This window comes from Macrotis lagotis, chromosome X, assembly GCF_037893015.1.
Source record: "Macrotis lagotis isolate mMagLag1 chromosome X, bilby.v1.9.chrom.fasta, whole genome shotgun sequence".
NCBI lineage: Eukaryota > Metazoa > Chordata > Mammalia > Peramelemorphia > Peramelidae > Macrotis > Macrotis lagotis.
In genome coordinates, this window is record NC_133666.1 from 626586851 (window position 1) to 626607306 (window position 20456).

At 45.0% G+C, this 20456-nt stretch overlaps 1 protein-coding gene across 4 annotated transcripts; it reads right to left on the bottom strand.

Annotated features, from left to right (window-relative positions):
- Nucleotides 1–4559: 4559 nt before the first annotated feature.
- On the bottom strand, nucleotides 4560–20443 carry RGL3 (ral guanine nucleotide dissociation stimulator like 3). Of its 4 annotated transcripts, XR_012471912.1 has the most exons (20): nucleotides 19879–20442; nucleotides 19635–19754; nucleotides 19174–19400; nucleotides 18759–18818; nucleotides 18275–18528; nucleotides 16896–17011; nucleotides 14180–14395; nucleotides 13973–14076; nucleotides 13359–13443; nucleotides 12663–12719; nucleotides 12394–12480; nucleotides 12047–12079; nucleotides 11777–11898; nucleotides 10307–10402; nucleotides 10121–10189; nucleotides 9930–10026; nucleotides 9211–9378; nucleotides 8889–9003; nucleotides 8121–8303; nucleotides 4560–7875 (listed from the first exon to the last, which is right to left on the bottom strand). XR_012471912.1 is itself a non-coding variant. In XM_074203461.1 (19 exons), exons 1-19 carry the CDS (start codon nucleotides 19909–19911, stop codon nucleotides 8197–8199), a joined length of 2166 nt encoding a protein of 721 aa, XP_074059562.1. In that variant the 5' UTR covers nucleotides 19912–20442; the 3' UTR covers nucleotides 4561–8196. The 4 variants fall into 4 exon arrangements, 2 of the variants coding, with proteins under 2 accessions (XP_074059563.1, XP_074059562.1); XM_074203461.1 differs by having other exon boundaries at nucleotides 4561–8303; XM_074203462.1 differs by lacking the exon at nucleotides 12663–12719 and having other exon boundaries at nucleotides 4560–8303; nucleotides 19879–20443.
- Nucleotides 20444–20456: the final 13 nt, after the last annotated feature.

The following is a 20456-nucleotide window of genomic DNA, read 5'->3' on the forward strand; positions in this document are numbered from 1 at the left end:
TCTCCAGCTTATTTTACAGATGAGAAAACTGAGGCAAATTGAATTCAGTGACTTGCCCAGAGTCACATAGCTAGTGTTTCAAGGCTAGATTTGAATTCAGATTTTCCTGGCATCAGATCCATTGTTCTATCCACTAGCTTCTTCTAGTTACCTCTCTAACCACTCCTTTATGTCTCTTTATAAACTTTCTGACCTCTTAGGAAGAGTATTTTCTGCCTTGACTCTCTATATCTCTTCCTTGTTAATGCTTTCTTTTTTAAAAATTAAAATAATATATTTTATAGTTTATTTATTTTTTCCAATTACATGGAAAGGTATGTTTCTACATTCATCCTTTTGCAAACTTTGTATGCCACATTTTTCTAATATCCTCCCTTTTTCTCTTTCCTCCCCATGGCAGTGAAAAATTTTATAGACATTGTACATGTACAATCTTGTTCAACATTAGTCATGTTGCAAAAGACGAATTAGAATTAAGGAAAAAAACCTTGAGAAAGAAAGAAAAACAGAAAAGAAATTTTAAAAGGTATGCCTTTTAAAAATAGTATGCTTTGCTCTACATTTAGACTTCATAATTTTTCCATCTGGATATGGATGACATTTTTTCCTAACAGGTCTCTCAGGATTGTCCTTGATCACTGAACTGTTGAGAGGAGCTACAGCCATCATAGTTAATCATCTCACATAATATTACTGTTAATGTGTATAATATTCTCCTGGTTCTGTATCAGTTCATGCAGTTCAGTTCAGGTTTTTCTCAAATCTATGAACTCTTGATTTCTGAGGTAACAATAGTACTCCATCACATTCATATGTCATAGCTTGTTCAGCCATTCCCTAAATGATGGGCATCCCCTCAATGTCCAATTCTTTGCCACTACAAAAAGAGCTGCTAAAATAATACATTTTTGGGACAGCTAGATGGTTATGGATAGAGCACCAGCCCTAGAGTCAGGAGGATCTGAATTCAAATTTGCCCTGAGACACTTGATATTTAGTAGCTGTGTGACACTGGGCAAGTCACTTAACCTCGTTGTCTTGCAAAAAATACAAAAATAAAATAATATATTTTTCCAATTAAATGTAAAAACCATTTCTAACATTTTTTTTCAAATTTTGAGCTTCAAATTCTTCCCCTCTTTCCTTTCCCTCTGTCCTCCTAAGAAGACAAACAAATTTATACAATCATGAAAAACACATTTCCATGTTAGTCATGGTGTGGAAGCAACACAGACCAAACACACACACACACACACAAACACACACAGAGTAAAAATTAGTATACTTTGATCTTTGATTTGCATTCAATTTCCATCAGTTTTTTTTTTCCTCTAGGGGTGGATAGCATTTTTTATTATGAGTCCTTTGAAATTATATTGGATTATTGTATAGCCAAGTCATTCACAATTGATCATCATAAAATATTACTTTTACTCTTTACAATATTCTTCTGGTTCTGCTTCCTTCCTTTACATTGATTCATATAAGTCTTTCCAGTTTTTCTGAAAGCAACTTGCTTTGTCCTTTCTTACAGTATTCCATCAGAATCTCATTTCACAGCTTGTTTGGCCATTCCCCATTTGATGGGCACCCCCTCCATTTCCAGTTCTTTGCCACCACAAAAAGAACTGCTATAAATATTTTTGTAAAAATATTTTTGAGATACAGACTTAGTAGTGGTATTGCTGGGTCAAAGAGTATGCACAGATTTATAGCCCTTTGGGCATATTTTCTAAATTGCTCTCCAGAATGATTAGATCAATTCACAACTCCATCAATGGTGCATTAGTATCCCAATTTTCCCACATCCCCTCCAATATTTTTCATTTTTCTTTTCTGTTATGTTAGTCAATCTCATAGCTATGCAATGATCATTTTTTTCTCTTAAAGATTTAGATACTGCCTCTAACCAATTCTCTACCTCCTGTTCTGACTTCTCTTCTGTGCATCAGACCTTCATGGCCAGTGGCTCACACAATATCTCTCTTGGATGACCCTTGGGTAATCTCAAAATATCCAAAATACAACACATTTACTTTCCTTCAATGGTCATTTCTCTGACCTCACTATTTCTGTCTGTAGCAGCACTATTCAAGGGGTCCACCACGTTTCTCATCCTGAACCATCCCTGCATTAAACTGGTCCCCTTCAACCACTGATCATTTCACAAATCGCCCTTCATTATGCAGACTTTCTGGACATTGGCACTTTTATTCAAGAATCCTCTCCACCTTAATCTGGTATATGTCTGAATCTCACTTGAGAGCAGGAAATGATAAACACCAAAAAGGCAGGAGAAAGAGCAGCACCATATGCTCATAGCCCAGGTGGGGAAAGTAGGTAGCTGCTGACATCTCTCCTCTAACCTAGAGGCTCACAGCAGTTCTTGCTACCACCTGGGAACAGAAACATTTTGTCTGCTCATGACTTTTGTATGCACGTTGAGTTCCACCTCAGAAGGTCATTGTTGTTCAGTTGTTTTTCATTTGTGTCACATTCTTTAGTTGGGGTTTTCTTAGCAAAGATATTAGAATTGTGGTTTGCCATTTCCTTCTCCAGCTCATTTTACAGATGAGAAAACTGAGGCAAAAGGATTAAGTGACTTTCCCAGGGTCACGCAGCTAGTAAGTATCTGAGGATGCATTTGAACTCCAGAAAAGGAGTCTTCCTGACTCCAGGTCCAGTGTTTTATCCACTTTGCCAACTAGCAGGTCATTAAAAAAAATTTTATCACCATGGACTTGGCAGCAAACAGTCATAATATTCTTACACATGCTCTGAATTGGGGAAGATTCCATTATATCTCATCTTCAGGAGGCAGGCTTATAGGTAGGCATATTAAATTTTGCAGATAGGGTCATTCCTTCTTTGACCATATATGAACATATATTATATATCCACATGCATATACATATATATTGTTTTTACATCTCTTATAGCTCCCCCATCCCTATCTTACCTAAGAGAATTGTCCCTTGAAACAAATTTTTTTAAGAGGGAGAGAAAAAAAAATCAACATGATAAAATGACAATAACAGTAATAACATTTAGTGCTTACATGTGCCAAACATTATGCTAAGTACTATCCAATGATCTCATCTGATCTTCACAACAGCCCTGGGAAGCAGGGTCCTATTATTATTTTTCTCATTTTATAATGAAGAAACTGAGACAAACAGAAATTAATTGATTTTCACAGGATCACACAGTGAATAAGCATTTGAAATGATATTTTAACTTAGGTATTCCTGAATTCAAAAAAAATCTGTCATAATGGATTCCGAATTGTGCAAAGGAGAGGGGAGGGGTAACTTCTAATCATGATTACAACAATATAAATGGAAAAAACAACCACAGAGCTATTGAAATTAATTTGTTGCAAAATTAGAGCATGAAAACTTGGCCCCAAAGAAGGAAGATAAGAAGGTGCTCCTCCCCTTCTCCTTTTCCTAAGTTGGAATCAGGTAGATAGAGTGCTGGGTCAAATATGCCTCAGACACTTATTAGCTGTGGGTTCCATCCTGTCTGCCTCAGTTTCCTCCTCTGTAAAATGATGTAAGGAAGAAAATGGCAGTATCTTAGTCCAGTATCTTAGCCATTAAAAAAATCCAGAGTCAGGCACAACTGAACAATAATCAGTGTATATTATTTTCCTGTTTCTGCTTACTTCATTTTGCATCAATTTATATAAATCTTTCTATGCTTTTCTTTATTCATCATGTTTCTGACAGTATAATAATATTCCATTACATTCATGTACCATAGTTTATTTTACCATTCCCCAAATGATGGGCATCTACAATGTTTTCAATTCTTTGTTACCACAAAAAAATGCTGCTAGAAATATTTAGATGTATATGGGGACATTGATCTGTAATATATTTGTGATATCTACTGGGCAGTGGAACTTTTGAGTCAGATATGGATGTTTTAATGACTAAATTTGAATAATGACAATTTGCTTCCCAAAGTGGTTGCAGCATTTCATAATTCTTCAACATTGTCTGATCCCCTCTTTTGTCACTTCTTCCAATTTTCTGGGTGTGAGGTGAAACCTCTGGATTGTTTTAATCTGCATGGCTCATATTCTTAGTGCTTCACAGGATACTTTTATAGGGCTTGCTAATAATTGGCAATTGTTTTTAAACTATTCATATCCTGTGATTTCTCTCTCATCACATTCAACTTAGATGAATGTATATCATGAAAAAATGTAAAAACTAACAGACTCAGTTCTGAGGGGGTGGGGGGAGGAAAGCAAGATTAAAGGAAAAATTGTAAAATTCAAAATAAATTTAAAAACTATTCCTATCCTTATGTTTAGCATGGTTATACATGTATGGATTGTATTAGCTTTCTTTCTGTCAGGTGAGGGGGTGGGAAGGGAGGGAAGGAGAAAAATGTAAAGCTCAAAAACCTTGTGAAAAATAATTGTTAAAAACTATCATTATACATAGTTGGAAAAATAAATAAAAATATTTAAAAATTATCCATATCCTTTGAATATTTATCTATTAGAAATGACTTTGGAATCATTCATTTTTGAAGTCCTAATTGTTAATTTTTGTTTTGGTTTTACATCTATAAAAGAGGACTGCCAGGTCCAGCCCAATCCTTGGGACCATGAGCACTATGCTCTGTCTGATGCAATCTTCCATGCTGATGTCTAGTGAGCCTGCTTCTGTAAGTTAGTGATAATGTAGAATGAAGGGGCCAATTCTCTCCTTCAGAGACAGGTATTTTCTGTCCATTCACTGTTGTTGTTGTTCAGTTGTTTTATCTGACTCGCAATGACCCAACATGGAATTTTCTTGGCAAAGATATTGGAGTAGTTTGCCATTTCCTTTTCCAGTTCATTTTACAAATGAGGCAAACGGGGTGAAGTGACTTCTCAAGGTCACATAGCTAGTTAGCATAGAATGCCAGATTTAAATTCAGGAGGATGAACCTTCCTGACTCCGGCCCAGCCCTCCATCCAATGTGTTACCTAGCTGCCCATCCAGTTACTAGATGGTGAAAAAAAAAATGTTTTATTAGCTCCTGGTCTAAAAAAGAGTTAGTACAAAAGACACTAACAAAGCAAAATGATTTATTCCTGGCAGTGGTTGAAGCAGACACTTCTATAAGCTTCTAGGTGGGAAGGAAGAGAAAGATGGTACCAGCAGTCCTCTCCCCACACTCAGATCAATACATGGTCATGAGCCTGGAACAGCTATTTTCTCAATTGGGTCTATTTTTTCCTGCAAAAGCAGGTGAGTGTGTATTAGATAACAGCTATGTACTTGTGAGCTTTAAAAATTTAGAAGCCCCTAGAATTTGCCAGCAATCAACCTCTTCATAAATGGGTTTTTATTGATTGAGCAATTGATATATGGGAAACTATGGTTGCCTTCCTGTGGATGCCCAGATTTGTGTCATCTGTAAATTGGAAAAATATGCCGGCTGCATCTTTAAGCCAGTGATTGAAAATGTGAAACAGTACAGGGCCCAAGACAGCTTCTTGGGTTACTTCAATGAGACAAGTTGACATGGCATCGTTACTAACTACTCTATGAGTCTGTCCAGATGACAGATCTTAATTCATCTTACAGTTCTCATATTTCAATTCCAGCTCTGGATGGAAGAACTCGACCCTCCTGTGGGAGAATGTAGAAATCATGGGCCTCCCTGCAGTAGAAGATACTATCTTTCCCCTAGCCTAGTCCAGTAGTTTATGAATTCCATTCATCCTGAAGCAGGGATTGCTATGATCTACAGCCCAATTGAGGCTTCCCTTCTTCCACTTTCACAGCCAAACATCAAGAGCAGCTGAAACAATTCCCACCTGGCCAGAATCTAAAAAACCTGACCTGGAAGGGATATCAGAAGCCATGTAATCTAATACCTTCCTGGACATCTATGGCCCATTGGAGTTCTTCAGTCCTTTGTTGTAAGACCACTGATGAGCGGAAAGCCACTGTTTTAAGTAATCCATTTCTCTTTGGTATAGTGCTGTTTGTTAGGAAGCTTTTTAGCTTAAATCTGTGGCTCAGCCTCCCAGGGATCCTAATTCTACCCCCTCAGGCTGTAAAATATAATCCTTCCATAGTGGACCTCAGATGCTTGAAAACAGTTGTCCTCGGGAATCTGTTCTACAGGTTAGTTCCTGCACACCCAATTCTACACACCCAATTCCTGCACCTGGTACTTATCTTATGTGATCTTAAACTTTTCACCTCCCTGGGATGGACTCCAATAGTATTCTTCCCAACCAGGACTGACCCCAGTATGAAGGACTATCAGCCCCAGTATGAAGGACTATCATCACCTCCCAAGACCTGGCCACTCTTGCCTCATCAGTGCCCCTGAATCATATTCGAATTTCACCTTTCCCAGATGCCCAGAGTCAGGGTGAGGTCCAGTCCTGGACACCACAGGATTTTATAGTTATCTTAGTTCAGCCTACCCTAAGAGGCAGGTCATCAGAAAACCCATTTTGCAGATGAGGAAACTGAGGTAGACAGAAGTTAAATAGTCAAATGTCAGAAACTAGATTTAAACCCAGGTCTCCCTGACTTCGAGCCAGTGCTTTATCCATTCATTATTTAACAGCTGCTTGCCTGGAAGGAGCTTTCCATATCTTTTGATGCTGCTCTAAGCATGGAAACACAGTTCTGAGAGTCACGAACCTAAGGCTAGTAGATTGATTGGGCAAGGGAGTACAGTGAACTAAAGTCAATCTGGTATTTGCCCTCTGTCACCAGTAGGGTAAGCTTACTGTGAGAGTATGTGTGGCACCAAGCTGCCTGAGGTCTGCCCAGGTCAGAAATAAAGGTCAAACCTTCTTGACCAATCAGCAGAGGAATCTGGCCATTTGTGTGGTTACTGTACATATAGCCTGGTCAAGATAAGGAGAGCCAGGCTCCAGGGGGAAAAAAAAGTCGAAAATATGGATCAAGCTGGTTTTGGCCTGTTCGGTTTAGTGGATGGGGTGGAGTATGGTATGTTGAGCTGGAAAGAGCACTATTGTTACCAGACTTAGAACTTGTGTGAATCCAAGGTACGGAACACTCTAATCAAAGGTTCTTGGCAGCCCCATGTGGAGTTTTGCTTTCAGTTCTGGGTGACCTATAGGATTGTAGATTTTGAGCTGGAAGCTGCCTGAAAAATCATCTACTGTACCTCCAATTCATAAATTAGGGAAGTGAAGTAATTTGCCTAAGGTAGGGAATGGAAGAGTAAGGATCTGAGAGCCTGGGGCACTGCTACTATATTATTTGGCTTTCTCAATTCTAGGAAGGAATTGACAAAGTCAAGGGCATCCTGGGAAGATGACCAAGGGGGAACAGGACAAGGACTAGAGATAGGTGACATCCTTTGCACATGACTGAAGGGCGGTCCTATCCTAGAGAGAAAACTTAGAGGGCACATGATCACTGCAAACACTTCATTTAGATCAAAGGGCTGGCACATGGAGAAGACTTACAGGCAAAAAAGTAAGAGTTACAGAAAAGTTAGATTTAAGCTTTATAAGGAATATGCCCCAGATTAGATCAAGAATAAAAAGTAGTGACTTTGAGGGGATAGTTAAGGGGGGGGGGGAGGGTATAGAGTAGAGGATTTCTCCTCAATGGAGGGCTCCTAAACAAGGCTGATCATTTTTTAGAAATATCACATTCTTGCTCAGGTATGCACTGGGCTATTGGTAACCCAATTGTCAGTTGTCTCTGGCAGCCTAATCCCTGGACTAGGTTGGGGGGGTGGGAGGACAGGGGGAAGGTGGCAGCCTTTGACTTCTGGTCACATGTCCCCTGGCTGATTTTCTTAACGAACCCCAATCTTGTCTTTTTCTGCAGGGTCCTGGGATTAGAGGCTAACTGTAGCTCTGGTGGGGCCCTAAAGAGAATAAAGGCAGAAAAAAAGGTGGGTCCTGGACATTCAGAGATATGACCCTGTCTTTCCCACCCAAAAAGTGAGGTCTGGCCCAAGCTCCCCAACACTAGACAGCCTGCCACCTGGTGGCCCCACCAAGGTCCTACATGCATCACCATCCCCCTTCCCCTTTTCTTGTCCGGTAGCTTTCCAGAGAGGACATGGAGACCAAAGTATGGGGGCACCAGGGATCATGTTGGTGTCAGTGCCTTGGCCCAGCCCGCCAGCTCTCCCTCAGCCTCAGAGAGGTCCAAGCCTGGGGCCCCTTCCAGCCAGGAGAGCCAGTCATCTGGGTGGGGACTGCGCCCCCTCCTTTTTCCTCAGCACGAAATCCCCGGGGCTAGCTGGGCTCATGGCGTAGAACACGTTGGCGTTGTCTGGGATCAGGAGCTCTGCGGGTGGAAGGCCCACATGGAATCAGATTGCAGCTACTTGGCACATTTCCCCTGTCTGCCTTTCCTTCCTCTGTGCATTTACTATTTTTTTTTCTTACGTAATAGGGAAGTGGGGTCAGAGGATCATAGAGATTTAGAGCTGAAGGGACCTGTGACCTCTCATTGGACAGAGGAGAGAACTGAGGCAGGATGGGGAGGGGGAGCAAGGTCATAAATGTCAGTAGCAGAACCATCCTTCGAAGCCAGGTGGGTCCTCAGACCCCAGGTCTGGGGCACCATGCCCACCTCTGCACAAAAAGCATTAGTGATTGGCGACTAACTCCCTTCCCTTCTTAACCCCACCCAGTCAGAAGCAGCTTTTTTGCCAGAATTGTTTGCCCTTCATTTTCTCAATCTTGAGGTTCCAGAGAAGGGAAGGGCAAGACTGGGATAGCCTCCTAAGAGGGTTAGCGAAAAAGGGAAAGCTGTTTGGGGTTCTGCCAAGGGAGAGCTGGAGTCCTTGTGTCCTCCTCCCTTGGATCCTCAGCCACCACCCTATGGCCTGGGGTCACCACAGTCCCTGGGGCTTTCATACTCACTCACCCCGGTCCCCAGGCAGGACCTGGAACAGCTGATAGTCACGGGGCTGTGGCTGCTCCAGGTGCAGTTTCTGAAGGGCTCGAAGAACCACACCTGGGACCTTGTCCTGGCTAGTGAGCTGGGGGGGATAGGGTGAAGAAAGAATTCATGAGAAAGAAACTTTAGTGGGGGAGGTGCCAGGGTGCCAGTGAGTGGAGGGAGGGATCAGTGAGAGTGATGGGAGGCTGCCCCTGGGCTGAGAAAGTCCTAAGTGTGGAGACAACCTTCCCTCCCACTTCTGTTCTCCCTTTACTGTAGTACTACAGCCCCTGCTCTTCCTCCTCACCAAAATGCTCCGATAAAGGTTCCCAGGGTCATGGTCAATGCTGACTCTGATGACACAGGCATCCGGAGTCTGCTGCCCTGGATAGGAAGTTCGGGCACTGCTCCCAGGGGAGGGTGGGGTCTGCTGTAGCTCGGGAGCCTCGGTTCCCAGAGGCAGCTCTAGGATGCTCTGGGCAGGGGAAGAAGTTATGGTGACCAACAGTGTCTAACACACCTCTTAGCTACAGTCACATCAATATATCCAAGACCTCTCCCCCCCCACCCCCCATCCCCATGTATAAGTCATCCCCATCATATATGGGGGGAATGATTTCCAGTTCTTTCATTTGAGCCCCTTCGCACCTCCCACCCACATCAGGATGAAACTCCCCCATTTTACACAAGAGAAATCTGAAAGCCAGAGAAGAGAAATGATTTGCTCAGTGTAGAGTCAAGACTAGAACCAGGTCTCCTGACTTGCAGTCTAAGTACAGTTTTCCTTGTACTCTGGCTGCCTCTTCATACGGACACGAATAAGGGTCAAGGTGTCCCACTGCATCCAGGGCCATCTCCAGCCGTCCTGATCCACATCTGGCTCCTGGGCCCAGATGGCTTTGGAGTAAAGAATGAGGCTGGCGGTTTTACACAGCCCTACTTGAATGCGTGGTAGCACTTCCCTGACGCCATGATCCTCTTCCAGAACACAGACACACACTATCGTACACAATTGAGCTCATGCACCTTGTAACTCAGATTAGTTGCCCCTGGGGATGGAGGAGGGCTGAGGGTCAGGGGGTCCCCATCTCCAGGGCTGGGTGGATAGGAACCTGAAGAAAGACTGTGGGAGACAAGGAAACCAAAGATGGCATTGTTCACTTAATCCAGATCCTAAACTTGTCCTCCAACCCTTATCCTTCTCCATTGTGTCTTACCTGGGGCTGGGAGAGGGGGGGTCCCCAGGTGGGTGGCTGGGAGAAGAGCTCTTTTCCCTAGATAGCTTCCTAAGAATTGGGAAAGAGGTGTCAGATATGGCTTCAAGGGGATCCCATGTTCTCTTAGTCCCTCCCCTTCCCCCATAATGTCATCATTCTTCTACCCTAAGATTAAAATTGACTCACGCACTAAGTCTCTTGGTAAGACTTATCCGTCGCCGGATCCTGGGGGAACTGGGACAGGAAGCAGCTGGGGGTTCAATAACCCGGGATAGGCGGTAACTGGGGGTGGAAATCAGAGACTGGGTTGGAATCTGAAAAATGAAAATGGGGGCCAGAGGGATAGGGCCGGGTGATAAAGAATGTGTCAGAGGAATGAGACTGAGAAACATGAGTCAATTAATTAATTTAACAAGCATCCAATTATCATGCTTTACCTCTGCCCCAACCCTTCAGTTTTCTTTGCTGTCAGTATACTAAGTCAATGATTTAAGGAGTCATCCCTACACTCCAACCTTAGTAAGGAAATCTCTAATCCCTGCACCACACCATGTCCCTTGCTTACAATATTCATCCCTTACCTTTTTCCTGTTGAATTCCTGTTCATCCATTAAAGCTAAGCTCAAATGCCACTTCTTCCAGGAAGTCCTTCTTCAATCAATTCCTTCTTTATACCTTACACAGTATGGTGCCTGAATCTCTCTTATGTAAATCATATTTGTGATCTGTATTTCTATCATATCCCTATACAAGACTGTGAGCTCAATGAGAGTTGTTTGTCTTTCATTCTCAAAAAGAATCTTGACATCAAGGAGTCCATGAGAGAAGGAAGCATGTCTTATCTAAGCCTACCTAGAGCCTAGTACAGGGTTTTGCACACAGAAGACATTTAATCAATGCTTGCTTAACCAAATTGTGCTTAGGAAGACAGGCAGTGTGGGGATAAGGGGTAGAGAAACAGCCCAGAAACTTAGTCACAGAAACACACTAGCTCTGTTAACCCTGGGCAATTTATTTTACATCTCCTTGCTTTCAGACAACTCTTGAGATTTATAAACTGCAGCGTAAATGCTGATCTGCATTGATAGAGGGGCTTTCCTCTCTGGAAGTACCCTATACCAACAAAATCCTGAATCTGGTCAACAAAAACAAAGACCATTTAGGAAGAGTGACTTCTTCTGTACAAGACACTGAGGGACAGATAGAAGACAGAGATCATTCTAAAGAACCTTATGATCTTATAAGAGGTTAAGTGCACTAGAGAGGACCAGGCAGGCAACATGTTCTTCGAAATGTGAGAGGGCAGAAAACACCTAGCTAGAGAGATCCAAGAAGACTTCTACAAGGAGATCTAGGGGATTCCCACATCCCCAGAAGGGGATAAGGAGAGAAGGAATCTAAACCTCAACTTGAGCAAAGGCATGGAGACCAGAAGGAACCCAGCAAGAATGGGGGGATGAAGAAGCCTGGTTTAAGTAATAGGAGATGAATAGTGGGAGCTACTGTTGAATATAGGTAGATTGGAGCTAGGAGCAAGAGTTTGGACTGAATTCAAAGATTGTCTAGGAGTTTATTCTGGAGGCAGGTTAGAGATGGCAGAGGCAGGTTGTGCATCACTGAGTAGAGAAGGTGGAAGCAGGGGATGTGACATGTCACCTCTGCTCCTCACTGAGGGGGCGCTGGGCATGGAAGGCAGCAAGGACAGGTGGCCTTGATGGCAGGCTATAGCTCACACATCGACGCTGAAGGTGCTGGATCCGGGACAGGATCTCCCACTCCTTGGAAAAGGGAGGCAGGGTTCTTTCTGCTGGAGCCTCCCTCCCTCTCATCCCCCATCTCCTATTCATCCCCCCTCCTACCTATGCCCCATTTTCCCCCTTCATGCCCCAGCACATCCCCTTTCCCCTTCTGCCCAGGCCCCTTTACCTTCCGACGCTTCTCAAAGTTGATAAGCTCTCCCTAGGGGTAGTGGAGGGGAAGCAATCCTGAGCCCAAAACTGAGCTCAGAGTTCCCAAGATGACAAAAGATAACAGGATTATAGGACTTAAAGCTAGAAAGGCTAAAATTTATAGAGGAAGAACCTGAGGCTCAACAAGGGGGATGGAATTACCTAAAGATACAATTAAAAACAAAGTTGGTTTTGGATTCACACCAGGGTCTTACTCCAGATCCAATGCAGTGGGGCAGGGAGGGAATGTCCTAGGCTTCTAGAAAGGTTTCAGGAGCAAGGATGACAATGAAAGGACAGGGGAGATTGAGGTTAAACTTTCACCTCCAGTAGGTCAGGCAAGGCTGTGTCCAACATGACCAGGTCAGTGAGGAAGGTGCCCAGATAAGGGATTGGACCTGGGGGCACTTGCTGGAATAGATTAGAAATTTGATCAGTTCCCCTGAATATGATTGTCCCACAACCCTGGTCCCACTGGTTCCATCATGTCTCCCAGTTCTATATCCACCCCTCCCCCCAGAACCAATTCTTTGTAGCCCCTTCCTCAGGTTTAATAGTTTTTTTGGGGGGGGGTTTGTTTTGTTTTTTTTTACCAAGGGAGGGACTCCTGGCGCTGTCTCCTCTTCAGGAGAAGTCAAAGGGACTTCTTCCTGGAGTAGAAATGGTAAAGAAAGAACTCAAAGGATAAGAGTCCCTGTTTCTGATCACCAGACCAGAACCCCCACCCCAAAGGAAGCAAATCTGTGTTTTGTGGAATCAAGGTTTAGCCACAAAGACAAGAATTTCAGGCACTGAAGGAAGAGATCCCCTTAGTGGAGAAACCAAAAACAGTTTAGGAGCAGATGAAAACTTTTTAAGTGTCCCCTTTCAAAGGGTCAAATGAGATGAAAGAAACACGAGGAATGAGGGCTTGTCAACTAAGGGATGCTAAGGTATTAAGACTGAGTTTCAGTGCAGGATACTGGGGAAATAGTAACTTTTCCGCTTGGCTTTACTTTCCTTCTAGGAAAGTCCCAGATCCTCCTCTTCTTCTAGCTAGGTTGTTTCAAACTGAAGACTACTGGTTAAATGCCCTGCTAGGCCTGTGTTTGGTGTTATATGCCTCCAGACTCAAGTTAACATACATTTATTAAGCAGCTACTATATGCTAATCTGAAAAAGCTAAGCCTGGAATAAGGTGATAGCTCTGGTAAGACCCTGGGTATGTATCGTCTTCCAGATGTTTCCCTTCCCCATTCAATTTGGATACTCCCACTTCAGGGACCCCAATGTTCAAGGACTTTTTGTACCTGGGAGAGAATCTCTCGGCTGTTAAGGTGATTGTTCTCATCAGAGAAAATATTGGAGAGTTTCCGGTATATGGACAGTGGCTCCCTGGGAAGGAAAGACAGAGGGGAGGGGGAGGAAGGGAGAAGGTCAAGAGGGAGAGAGCACCTCTTTTAGGGTTCTGTTGGTCAGTCTCCCTCTCTCTCTCTCTCTCTCTCTCTCTCTCTTTTCCCCCCTCCTCCCATAACATCTCAAGAGGGATGTCAAAAGTCATCTTCATTGACCAATATTTGTTTCAGAATTCCCTTTACAACATGTAGGAGGTCCCTTTCTTCTTGAGTAACTCATTGCTCTTTTGCTTGACTAGGATTGTCAAGAAACTTCTCAAATCCTAAATCTGCCTGCTGGCAACTTCCAACTCAGTGTGCCTAGCTCTATCTTCAGAGGCCATGAAGAACCGCTAAGTTCTCCAATGACTTGGCCAGTCCTATCTATCTCCATCTTGTTTCTCGGTCTCTAGTCTTGGATCAAGTTAGGAAAAAGAGAATTCATGCGGTGCCTGAGGTTGCTCCCTCCTACTTGTCTCCCACTAGCTCACTCACAGCTAGTGCTCCCCTCTCATTCCAGAAGCCCTCACCGGCTCACAGCAGCCCAGCTCCTCTTGAGTCTGTATATGGGGTTGGACTGAAGTGCAGATAGGATGGCCCGGAGAGACGAGAAGTTCCTCAACTCCCTACAACGCTAGGTAAGAAAAGGTAGGCCATGTTAAATCCCGTTCATCTATGTTGAAACTCTCCCACCCATGGTCCCTGTGGAAGCTTTCCAGTTACATATAACCCCACACCTGAGCAATGAAGATCCACTTCTCTAGGCGTTGGGCCCGAAGGGGTGGGGGCAGTCCTGGTCCCACCAGCACCGAGCTCAGGACACAACTAGTTACTGCATTGAATTGGGTCACGGTGGCTCGGACAGAGGGGGCAGTCCCATGGCCTCCGGCTTTATCCCGATGAGACCACACAGAACCCAGGCACTCCCAAAGACATACTTGAGAAAAAAGCTCCTGCAGTTGAGGTAGAAATACAACTGAACATAAGGACCTTTGGCATCATTGGTCTCTTTTGCACTCCCCATCTTCAGTCTCCCCTGGGGGGCCTCAGTAGGTCCAAGCCAGGGATGAAGAAGGCAAACGTCCTTAACCTATATATCTGATATAGGTTAGGAAGGAAAGGGTCAGGAAGTATCCTTACTCCAACCATTGGGATCAGAGGGTTGGGGACAGATGTTCCCTGCCGTCTGGGTAAGGGAGATAAGGGAGAAGTGTCCAGTGGGTGTCATCATTCTGATCCATAGGGTTGGGGAAAGGGGTCAAGGGAGCAGGTCAAAGAATCAGGAGATCTCAAGAGTCAGAAAATACCTCGGGGTGGGGGGAGACATCATCTAGTCCAACTCATACCTGAATCCCTCTATACTATACTATACTGGTCAAGTAGCCATCTAGCCTTTTGGCTTGAAGACCTCCAGGGAGAGGGAAGGCCCTACATCCTGAAGCAGCCCATTACCCTTGGTTAGAACAGCAAGTCAAATCTGCCACTTTGCACATCCACCTATTGCTCCTAATACTGCTCTCTGGAATCAAGTAGAACATAGCTCATGCCTCTCCTAAAGGACAAATTCTTCAATGATCAGAGATTTGAATACTTTAGGGATCAGAGAAGGGAATTCATCAATCCACTCCACCATTTTCTAGATAAGGAAACTGGAACCCAGAGAGGTGACTTGCCCATGGTTGCAGAGGTGACTAAGCTAGAATTTGAATCATAACCTCAAAGCTACAACTCCTTTTGCTTTCTATAGGCCTTAAGACAATATCCATGTCCTTCTCTAAGTCTCCTATTCTTCAGGCTAAATCTGTCTAATTCCTTCAATTGATCTTACATGGAACAGTCCTCAGATTCTTTTCCATCTTGCCCTTTCTAACTTATCAGTGTCTCATACTTATATAGTGATGCCAGAGCAGCAAGGTGGTGCAGAAGATGGAACACCAGCCTTGGAGACAGTCAGAACCTGAGTTCAAATCCAGCCTCAGACACTTATTAGTGGTATGACCCTGGGCAAGTCACTTAACCCCTGACTGTCTGCAAAAAAACAAAAAACCAAAAAACCCAATGATTCCTAGAACTGAATCCAGCCAGATATGGGATGACTAGAGTTCAAATCTTGCCTCTGCTTCTTACTCGTTAGGGGACCTTGGGCAAATCACTTTACCTATCTTGTTTTTTTCTTTTCAGCTGTATGGTAAAGTCACTGAACCTCCAAGATCCTCTAAGTGGTGCAGTGGAAAGAGTATGGGCCCAGAGTCAGGAGTTCAAATCCAGTCTCAGCCACTTACTAAATGATGTGACATTGGGCAAATCACCTAACCTCTCTCTTAATCAGTTTCCCAAACTGTAAAATGGGGATAACAATGGTACCTACCTCCCAGGGTTGTTGAAGGGATAAAATGAGATAACTTAGCAAACCTTAAAGTACTATATAAATGCTAATTATTATGATATAAGGACTAGAACTGTTATAGGACAATCGAGTATCTTTTACACTTTTTTTTAGGTTTTTTTTTGCAAGGCAATGGGGTTAAGTGGCTTGCCCAAGGCCACGCAGCTAGGCAATCATGAAGTGTCTGAAGCTGGGTTTGAACTCAGGTCCTCCTGACTCCAGGGCCAGTGCTCTATCCACTGCACCCCCTAGCTGCCCCTCTTTTACACTCTTCACCCTACTTGTTCTGGATTTAAACACCCTACAAGCCATTTCTATTCCTCCTAGTCTGGATATCATTTTTGTTATGAAAAACAATAAAGAGTTGAGTAGTTTTGCCATCTCTAAGTGAATACACTATCTTCCCTTCTAAGCAGAAGTCCTACCCCTTCTTTTATTCTTTTACCCCCACCCAGGTAAAAAAAGCAAAAAACAAAAAATCACAATCCCTCAATTCATCCAAATATATTTAACCTTCCTCACCAGCCTCTGCTCATTCTGAATTTTTATGCTCCCACATTATTCTTTTTTTAATGTTATTTTATTTTTTCAATTACATGTAAAGATAGTTTTCAGCATTCATCTTTTTGTAAGCCTTTGAGTTCCACATTTTTCTACCACCCTCCCTTCCTTCCTCCCTTCCTATGACTACAAGTAATCTAATAGAGGTTACACATGTAAAATCATGTCCAATAATATTCTTAAATGACTTTTATATTCACTTTCTGTTGATTAGTCATATTCCTACCTTTTCTAAAACCTTTTAAATATTTCAAATGGTTAAATAATTTCACACCAATTTCTAAAAATATTCTCTTTTCTTTTTCATTAGTCTACTGATTTATCTTTGGGTCTTCAGAATTTTAACCCTAAGAACTTCTCACTACCAGTAGACTAATTTTCTCAATTTTTAGTACATGAGATTCTAACCCTTTTGAAATTTTCTTTCCTTCAATTTAAGGCACATGACAGACCCTCTCCTTATTCCAAGCTGCAGAGTTAAAGAAGGAGTTGGAGGCTACCCTCACCATATCCATCAGTGTCAGCTGCTCAGCTACCTCATCCACACTGAAATCCAGCAGTTCTGGGCCCTCCTTTACATGATGTTCTTCCTCCTCCAGGGGGATTTCTGGGTCTGGAGATTCTGGGCAAGGGGAGTTAAGAATGAGGAGAGAATGACCCTTCCCCCAGCCTCCAAGGAAGTTCAGTCTCTGACATGGGTGTGAGCCCCTACCATGAGGCAGGTACAAATGCGAAAGAGGGACGTGGGAAAGAGGAAAGGGGATTGGGGCAGTGTCCCAAAATACAACCTAATAGTGGAAAGAGGAGGCTTGGTGTTGTGGACAAGGAGACCACTGGTTATGGAATCAGAGGGGCTCATATCCCGACTCTACTATATTCTAGTTGGGAGATGGAGCAGTTAGGCAGATAGAGTGCCAGCCGGAGATCAAGAGGATCTGAGTTCAAATTCCTCCTCAGATACTTCCTAGCTGTGAGCAAGTCACTCCACCCTGCTTGGTCTCAGTGTCCTCATCTGCAAAATGATCTGGAGAAGGAAACAGCAAACCACTCCAGTACCTTTGCCAAGAAAACCCCAAATGAGATTCACAAAGATTCACAGACAGTTGAAAATGGCTGAACTACAAAAAGATGGGAGTCCTTGGACAAGTTATTTCATCTGGGGCTACATTTTCTTCATCTAATAGACATGTAATATATATCTGTTGAATTGAATCAGATCTGCAAAATTGGGGCATTGAATTACATGCTCTCCAAGGTCCCTTCTATCTCTAATCCCTGAATCCTATGGGGGGGGCCTTTATATTTAAAATAATAGTAATGTAATATTCCTGAAGTACTTTATGATTAGCAAAGCCTTTGCCTCACCACAACCCTGAGAGGTAAGAGGTACAAGGTATTGTCTTCATTTTACAGATGAGAAAATTGAGACTCATCAGAGGTAAAGATGATTTATCTAAAGTCACATAGCTAATATGTATTAAGAGTTGAGATTAGGGACAAATAGGTGACTCAGTGGATAGAGTACTGACCCTGGAGTCAGGAAGATCTGAGTTCAAATCTGACCTCAGACATTTGATATTTACTAGCTGTGTGACCTTGGGCAAGTCATTTACCCCCACTGCCTTGCAAAAAAACAAAAACAAAACAAAGTTAGGATTGAAAGTTCAGATTATCTGTATTATGAAACCATTGTCTTCTTTCTGCTACCCACAGACTGCCTCTCAGTCTTCCTAGAGACACTCCTAAAAAAAAGAAATCTGCACCATGCAGATCTGAGGATGGAAGAGGATCCTGGTTTTTGTAGTTAGGTGTCACTGTCCCCGTTCCTATCTCCTACAATGGCAACAAGCAAAGGGGCTAGTTGTGATAGTAGGAGGGAAGGTACCATGGTGAAATGGCGCTGACTCTTCTGGGATCTCCTTGGCTTTGTCTTCCTCCTCATGGAGTTTCTTGGCCACCTCCTCTTCCTCCTCCTCTTGGAAGTGCTTCAGCAACCTCTCAGCTTCTTGACTCTCTGGACCCCCTGGTGCTGCCCAACTCAGAAAAGTACAAACCTGGATCAGGTTGGGGTGGGCAGGGGGATCCTTGAAGTCTTGGGGGTGATTCAGCAGCCAGGAGCCCAGCACAGATATCAATGCCCTGTAGCCAGAGTCAGGCAATGAACTCTGATCTCTGAGGCCCTTCCTATCATCTAGATACAGACCCTTAAAAATCAAACCACTAATTTCTCAGAACCAACTCCTGACTTTTCAAACCTAACTCATTGACCTCTTACCTTTTACACCCCAATCCTTGAGCCAGAAAGGGGCCCTGTATCCTTGGAGACCCATCCAATGGTTCATGGTGATAGTGGAAAAATGGGTACCAACCTGGATTCCTGCTCCTGACTCAGATCCGAGTGATTTTGACCTTGCTCCTCTTGTCCTTCCCTAGAAAACACCCAAAGTGAATGAAGAGGGAAAGGAGGGAAATAGAGTGGAGGTTGGAGGAAGGGAGGTTTCATTAACATGAGAATAAGAAAACATCAAGATGGGAGACCAACAGGAAAAACCCATACTGGGTGGTGACTGGAGCTGGTCCTAAGGGTTTGATTATGATCACTGGGAAAGTGGGGAAGTTAGCTGGGGTGGGGGGGAGGTTGACCTGGGAAGGAGCATCTACTATGGAACAAGAAGACAAGAGTGGGAGGAAGGATACGCTGGAAGACTCAAAGGGGAGAGGCGAATCTGATGTATGTGCAGGGAGATATGGAGAGGATGAGGGGTGAAAGGGGACCTTACTAACCCTTGGAGTCTTGGGACCTGCCGCAGCCGCAACAGGAGACCCAGTACATAGTCGGTGGGGACGAAAGCACGGTGCGTGGCCAGGAAGGCGGGCACGAAGGCTGGGTCCTGTTCATGATCTCCTCGCACCAGCTCCAATACCAACCTTTCTAGAGGTGCGGCGCGAAGCGCCCGAACTTTGCAGGTGCGGTAGTGTACAAAATCTTCCGATCGCCCAGAATCTGTAACCTTGAAGGAAGTGAGCATCAGGTTCAGGGAGCACCCCCAAATCCTCTAGGCTCTGACGCTGCCCCCCCCCCGGGTCCTAATTCCTAGCTCGCGGTCCCCGGCCCCAACTCCGCTGCCACCCACTCCTCCCACCAGGCCACAACCCCCGGGGCACCCTCCTGGCCCCGCCTCTCTAGCCCCTGCCCAGTTTCTCACCTGGCCCCACTCGCTGCTCCCCCAGCCCCCGCTGCTCACCTGGCCCCGCCCCCTCCCTCGGCCGCGACCCGGGCCCGGCCGCCGGCTGAGCTGCCTCCGCAGGGTGACATTGTACACGGCTCCGTCCACCTCCTCTTCGCCCCACTCCTGAAGCGGCGCCTGCGGAGATCCGAAGCCAGATGTGGGTCTGGAGGCGGCTTGGCGAGGAAACCCAGGGCCCGGGGTCTTCGGTCCCGCCCCGACCCTACAAATCTCGCCCTGTCCCCTCCCCCGTCCTGGTTACCAGGGACAACTCCTTCCCCGGGGGCCGCTCCATGGCTCCGACACCTGCAGCTGGCCCGGTCCCTCCTGGCCCGGCCCCGGCCCGGCCCCGGCCCCGGCGGCAGCGGCGACGCAGAGACTGAGACGGAAGAATGGACCCAGCAGCCTGGCAGCGGGGCTCCTGCTCCAGCCGCCCGAGGGCGGGTCGGGAGAGGGGTCTGCGCTGGGGGGCGGCGGGGGAGGGGCAGAGGAGGGAGGCGGGGCGGGGGAGCCAAAGGGCCGGGGAGCAGTTGGGCGCCGGGATGGGGGTCACTCACGCTCAAGCGCTTAAAACTGGGCACGGAGGGCGGAGTCGGGTGCGCACCGCTGACCGCCTAGGGTAGGTGGGTGCTGGGCGGGCTATTTCCATAACAGCCAGGATGGGGACACGGGACAGGAGGCTGGTCAGGGGGCGGGGAGTCCCGGCCACTGCCCACCTGGCCTTGGACAAACCGGGAAGTATTTTCCAAACTTCCAGGAGTCCTTTAGTGGGGTGGGGGGCGAGAGGAGAAGGTGCCCTTCAAATACACGCACCTGGGAAGCGCCTCTCTCCCCCCCTCC